General features: G+C 29.8%; 1 protein-coding gene across 1 annotated transcript; it reads right to left on the reverse strand.

Annotated features, from left to right (window-relative positions):
* Positions 1 to 2,411: 2,411 nt before the first annotated feature.
* LOC100797168 (NDR1/HIN1-like protein 12) lies at positions 2,412 to 4,363 on the reverse strand. Its single transcript, XM_006599136.4, has one exon. The coding sequence runs from the start codon at positions 4,051 to 4,053 to the stop codon at positions 3,430 to 3,432; it is 624 nt and encodes a 207-aa protein (XP_006599199.1). The 5' UTR covers positions 4,054 to 4,363; the 3' UTR covers positions 2,412 to 3,429.
* Positions 4,364 to 7,406: the final 3,043 nt, after the last annotated feature.

A 7,406-nucleotide genomic window follows, 5' to 3' on the forward strand; every position in this document is an offset into this window, starting at 1 on the left:
CAGGAAAATCCATCCTGAGCTTCACCATTTTGCGAGTGAGGCACTGGTGATATGGATCGCAGGGATCTTTTTGGCAATTAATACTCCAGATATCGTCACAAATTCAATAACATCGGTATCCACCAAAGCAGATGAGAATAGTGTGCGCGTAGTAGCTAATGTGGCATGACCACAAAGTTTAACCTGCAGAAGGTGGTTCAAGTTAATGTTAGATAAGTGATTTAATATCATGGACCTCAAAGATCCAATTTTATCTAATAAGTCAAGATTTTTAATGTTGGGTTCTAACTCAACTTTAAGAAAACTTATAAGGTGAAGTTTACAAAACTAAACATATGTTAGTTGTTTGATAAAGGTCTAATAACAAGTGTGCTAATAAATCCAACAAGATTAATTAGGATAGATTTTGATATCATCATAAAATTTTAATTTGAAACTATCTCAACCTCAAAATTATCATAATGGGTATTTTTAAAAAAATAAGAAAATAGGTAAATCATACTTTCATTTACAATAAAATTGTATATCAAAACACGATTATACTTTTTATTTTATTAAAATATATTTTTTTAAAAATTAAAATCATATTTTAACCTGATTTAATTTTTTATTATTAAATATTGAAATCGTATATCAATATACGATTTCAATTTTTTTAAAATAACTAAAAAATGTTGAAATCATGTGGGTATATGATTTCAAATTTAAAAAATTGAAATTATGTCTTAAAATACAATTTTAATATAAAAAATCTTCTTTAACATCGTGCTTTAAAGTATGATTTTTTCAAGTTCTTGTAGTATATGATTTTTTAATGTTATATTCTTATAAATATTATGAATATATATCTATTTAATCTTCAACCTTACTTAAATTTAAATGTATGTCAAACATTAAAATTGCGCTAATCAAGCGACCCGTGCATATATGCACGGGTTGGAGACTAGTTTCCATATAAAAAGGAAGACCAAAACCCAACATATGTGTGGATAGTTTTAAACTAATTCCACAACTTCAAAATATGAATATCTTGTTAATGTGTAAATTATGACTTATACAATATTGAATGACATTAATTATTCATTTTAAAGTTAATGTTCATGTCTAGATTATAGTTTCTACACATTATTTTGGCTTCCAAAACCATGTCATGTATTCACATTGTTATGAACTTCAAGAATCATTATATTTTATTATATATAAATTAGGTAAATATGTTTTAGGTTCCTTTCAATTGACTAATGTTTGAATTTGATCCCTCTAAAAAAATTTATTATTATTTTCATCCCTGTAATTTTAAAACATTTTTTTTCATACTTTTAAATTTGAAATGTATCACTTGTGTCCTTTAAATATTTTAGATAGTGCTCTATACAAGGATAAAAATAATTTAAATAAAAAAATACATTTCAAAATTAAAAGAACTAAAATAATATGAAATTTTTTAAAAGAACCAAATTTAAACATTAACAATTTTAAAGAACCTACAATATAATTGACATGATATACATATCCCCGGAAGTAACATTCTAATTTCTTGGTTGGTTTTCTTTTCCTCTTCTTGTTTTTTTTTTTCCATATTACATTGTCATGTCTGCAATTTTTTAGAATTTCGCCCCATAACCTTACCTTTTTAATGCATAGAATAACCCCCTTACAGAGTACACTTTTTTCACATTGATGGTCATTAGTTTCATCTTTCATATGAGCTTATTTAAATGAATGTATTTTTCTCACTATTTATCCAGAAAAAAAATAATCACTTAAATATATTTTTTATTTCTAATAAATATTTAATTTTTATGTTTATTTTTTAATAAATTTTTATTTTTTTAGTCTCTAATAAAATAATATATTTATTTTTTATCTTGATATTTTGTTTTAGTCCTTGATAAATTAAAAAATTATATTTTTTTCTTAATAAATTAATTTTTTTATTATAATCTATATTAATAAAAAATGAAAAATATTTATCATTAAACAAGTAAAAAATTTATTAATTTATTATGAACTAAAAATAAATTTTAAAAATAAAAAATAAAATTATTATTTTATTAGAAACTCATCATAAAATAAAAATTTATTAAAAAATAAATATAAAATTAAATATTTATTGAAAATAAAAACATATTTAAACTTCAAATAATTAACTCTCTATTATCGGTGGGAGTCAAAGCACATTAAACTAACTTAAGATAGCACATTATTTTATTCAATTAAGGCCTATGAACCTCTACTAAAAAGAATGTATTACTCTTTATTGCTTTTTGGATCATTATGCACTAGTTATTGGACATTCTGGTAGCTTCAAACTGGTTCTACTTGCTCAAGATAAAGTTTCCTTGGGATATGACCCAGATGACACTAGGACAGTTTGTTTACACACAAATTATATTATATAAAACGAAAAAGGTAATACCATACAAGCACATACACAAACTTAACAACTAAGATAGCTTCAAAAGAAGAAAAAAAAAAACATAGTGCCAATTCCGTAAAACATGCAAGTTTCGAGAGAAAAACTTCGTTAGAAAGGTGCAAAAAGAAGCCCAGGCGTAAAATACATAACAACTTTTCAGTTGTAGGAATGTCTGGCTTTTTCTAGGTTCTTCCATTCTCTTTGTGGGTGATAATTTGAATTTCCATACAGCTTCAATATCTCGCATTGTGCAGTTTTGCAAATTATCTCTACTTTCCCATTCTCTGTCAGGGAAGAACCATTAAACTGAACAAAAAATTGTTTTTTTTTTTAATATTTCCTCTTTCACTTTAAATGCCGATAAATAAAATCAGTAAAAGCAAAACATGGGGTTGCAGCAAAACAAAGTAAATTTGACAAACATGCTCTATACACAGATGATTAATTCTGTCAACTACCAATAGTGCTATATGTTTACTAAAAGAGTATCATCATAGATGCATGCTGAGTTATCAAGCAACATTAAAACATCTCCTGCAAAAACAGACTCAAAAATATTCTGAGTTTTATTACCTGAAAATCTACATTAGTTAAGAAAGTGACACAAATATGAAAAGAACTACAGAGGGAAGAAGAGGTGGAGAAAATATATGTGCAAGGCCTCGCCAAAATGGAAAAAACAATCTAAAAGATAAACCAGAAGATAACCTATTCTATGATAAACTAAGAGATATAATATCTGCATCAGACAGAAATCTAAGCAATTATCTCGGACACTCTTTTTCTAACATTATCTCTATGGTTGACTGAAATTTATTAAAAATAATAAATTTTGGTGTATTTTACTTCTAAATTAAGATAGAGAATCATTAAACCAGAAGTATGACTCACCAAAATTGATTATTTCCAATGAATTTCAGCCAATAATAGAATGAGTGTTAGAAAGGAAGTGTCAGCAAGTGTGTCCTTAATTAACATTCTTCTTACGAGAATTATTACTTTCAACACAATCAGTGTGATTTGGAGGTGCACCGCGAGGGAATGTAAGTCCCATTCACGGGGCGAAACTTGAGGTCACAATCAAGATGGCACAAGAACTTCACAGACCCTAAAGGCCCTACCCTCCACTGTGTCCTTGCAGCCCCTTTGAAGTCAAACTCAATTTCATTCCTCTTCCAAGCATCATTCACTTCCTCCATTTGATCAGGAGTCAAGGGTATAGAAGAAGATTGGACAACATAGCTGAGGTCCTTTGAGCTGTTCTTTGGCACCTCAAAAGGGTCAGCAACAAGCACAGCAATGTCTTGGCCCTGGTAGCTGATGTTGAAGGTGATCGCGGAGAAGGATGCATGAGCCTTGGCATTCCCATTCTTCGCAGTCACGACGATGGTGAGTTGGGTTTGGAGCAAACCAGCATAGTCATTTCTGAGAAGATCTAAATGTGCATTGGTGACACTGATCACAGGCACTCTAGGGTGTATCACTATGTAACCAATGAACACTACAATGCCTACAACTACCACTGCTACTGCTATGATGGTGCAGATAATCGCCACTAGCCACACCAAGGGGTTGGTGCGACCATTTGCACCCATCACAAGTTTTCGCTTGAATTTCGGCATTGTGGTGGCCATTGAGAAAGAGAAACAGCATGAACAAATTAAACACAAAGGACTAAAACATGCTTCTTTGTTCACTTGCTAATTTTATGGTATGGGAATTTGGTGGAAAGAGTTCTTGAGAAGCTTGTGCAGTGAGAGGGAACTGAATGGATTGAATGAAGGTTTGGTATCTTCCTTTCCTCTCTTTAAAGCATAAGATCTAGTGCATATTTATTTTGTTATATATGGCATAAGCTTCTCAACAACTACGAATCTTCTTGGCCGTTATTTTGTTTTGGATAAAGGTAAAATACCAAACTTGCAGGGCTAAATCCTACCCTGTTCCTTCTTTGTACTGTGTACAGAGAAAATTCTGTCCTTTGTTTGTGCAGGTTCTAACTTGCATCAATTTGACATAACACACGTGTGGATCTCATTTGCATCAATGTGCATCAAGTTTAATAAAAGTATTTCCAGGAATGATTGATTCTCAGCATGTAAAATACACACAATTTTGTTGTTTCACATTTATTCTTTCACTTTTATTTTTTAATTAAATAAAATTTATTTTTTCTCTTAAAGTAAGTTTTTTATTTTCCGAGAATTATAGGTAGGTTGGAAAACTTCTCCCATGGTGAAGCAGGCTATTGTGGGAGAGCCAATTAAGTCCCCCCAACCTGTGGAAAAGTTATTTTGGGTGTAGAATGTGTAGGACCGCAATAAGACTACCTACATCGGATTATCTTATATATATAAGGAAATGCTCTCCTTTCCTGTTATGTAGATCCAGTTCACCATTCCCCAGGATCCCCACCTTTGTCTCTTTGTTCCATCTACTTCTTCCTCCTCAAATCGTCAAGCTTCTTGTCAGCACCATCTTCCTTTGCCAATCTGATCGAAGTCGACCCTCTCCCACGCTGTCGTAGACATCAACTAGTCTACAAGGCCTACCGATTGTGGGCAATGACAGCTTCAACCTCATCTACAAGAAGCTCTTGTTAGTGCTCACCTTTCCACCGGTGCCCTCGTTGGTGTCAAGAAGCTCTCTATGGATGCCCTCGTTGGTGTCAAGAAGAGGGGGTCATTTTTTTGTTTTAAAAAAAAATCTAGCGTAACCATTCTTATACCCACACTTATTTCAATAAAATATACATCCTACGGCTAAAATGTTTTCCCATTTGAGAGACCTAGTAAAAATATCATATTATTTTTTATGAAAATATATAACCTGACAAATAATTAAAAAAATCAGTAAAAATATGTATAGTCCTTTAATTTCTAAGAAACATATCTAAAAATTCTCGATGTTTAACCAGACAAATTTAATTCATTCGGAGGAAACATGATTATTAGGAATCAAGATTCACGAATTTTTTTTTCATCTATCAAACACCCCCTAAGGGTAATTCGATGGTTTTAGTTTATTATAAACTTAGAAGGGATGCAGGATGATATTTACGGGGTGCAAGAAGCAACAGTGCTATTGCATTAATTTATTGTTGCTAGAATTAGCCCATGAGCTAGCCCACTTTAAAAAATGCTAATTTATTCATAAAAGTGGAATGCTAATAAAAATATTGTTAAAAATTTGTTAAAAACTTAAAATTAAAATATTAAATAATGTATAACTTTTAATATATTAAATATTTTCCTTTTTTATTGAATTTGTTTTTTATTTTTTATTTCTTTATCTTTTAGTAATTTTTAGAGGATTCAATATTAGTATTACTCTTGATTGTGGTAAAACTTCCAAAGCAAATTTTACAACGGCCTGCCATACAACCCAAATTCATTTATAGTTATAAAGTTGATTTGGTGATAAAAGAGAAAAGAAGAAAGGAAATGTTGTGGATTTAATTTTCTCACTAACAAAAAACTAACAATTAATAACTAATATTTGCCTATAAAAAAGGTAGAATATGAACTTCCATTGTTACTATTGATTACAGTAATCTGTAAGGTTTTTCCAAAAAGTCAAAATAAAAGGTATTATGAACGAAAAAAGAAAAAGCTCCAATAAACCAGAAATTAACATTGATCACAGACAGTAAATTGTTCAGCCGGTAATTATAATTTAGCTCAGTCGTCATGGGCCTCACCAAAACATTAATATATTGCTAGCTCACGTCTTTAACTTGGCATTTGTTGTCTTGTAGGACACAACGACCTTTTTTTTTTATCACTTTAGGAAATAAACCATTAATCTAGTCTATGAAATATCATTCTCTCTCTTATATAGTCCATAAACTAATAAAATTATATAATTATATAAGTAGTTTATAAAGTGTTAGAAATCATGCTACATAACCTCTTTTAAGTATTGAAAAATTCTTCAAATTAATTCCTTCATACTAATAAAATATATAATTCCAGAATTAAATTGATAAATATTTAATATTTTAAAAACTAATTTTGTTAGTTTAAAGCAATGTTTTCATAATTGGACTGATCATCAAACAGGTAAAGATATTGATTTAAGGATCAACAGTTTAACCAAAATCGAATCAATCTTAATAAAATATATATTTTTAATAAAATATACATTTTCAATATTTTAATATAATATTCTAGTAATATTGAACAAAAATAAAATTTTTCATGAATTAATAATAATAAAAATTAAACTTCACTTAAAAATGTCATAAGTTATAATATTTTTTTAAACCAAAAGGACATCATTTTGAAAGTTTTTTTTTTAAGAAAATATTTTAAGCAAAATCAATTAAACCACTTAACTCATCAGGTTTACCGATTTTTATTGGTTTAGTGATTTTGAACCGATTTAAGAATGTACAAATTTTTAGAAAACGTTAAACCGAAATCGTAATCCATTCTCGGCCGAACTGGACGATCCGATCCAAATTTGAAAACAGTGATTTAAAGACTATTTAGAATGAGAGTGAGTTCATGGACTGAATTGATAATTTATTCCCTATTAAACATCATGACTTTTATAAATGACATTTGCATTCTGCTCATGAATAACAATTTCAGAGCCAAGAAACGACTATTGTAAGGAAAGGAGCACCCATCCCTCCGTTCACCTTGCTCCATTTTTTTGTTCTTTCTTTAACCTTCCTCTTTCTTTTTACTCTAATTTTACCTTTGATTCTTACCAAAATTTTCGCTTTTTCTTCCATCTAGTTTTCTCCTATTTCTTCATCTATTTTTCTCATTGTCTCTGACATTTAAATTTGGCATGTTTCACGTGTTAAGAGTCTATGGTCAATTGTTTCGAATGACAACTGTAGGTGCTTCATCTTTGCCACAAGAAAGTAAAGCAAAAATGTAATGTTACTATGTCCTGTCAATTCTCAAAGTGTTTCATTGCTTCCTCCTACACTCTTGAGCTATCTTCTTGTTACCTTAAGCAAGGGTTTGTCCGT

The sequence above is a fragment of the Glycine max genome, chromosome 16, assembly GCF_000004515.6.
Source record: "Glycine max cultivar Williams 82 chromosome 16, Glycine_max_v4.0, whole genome shotgun sequence".
Classification (NCBI taxonomy): domain Eukaryota; kingdom Viridiplantae; phylum Streptophyta; class Magnoliopsida; order Fabales; family Fabaceae; genus Glycine; species Glycine max.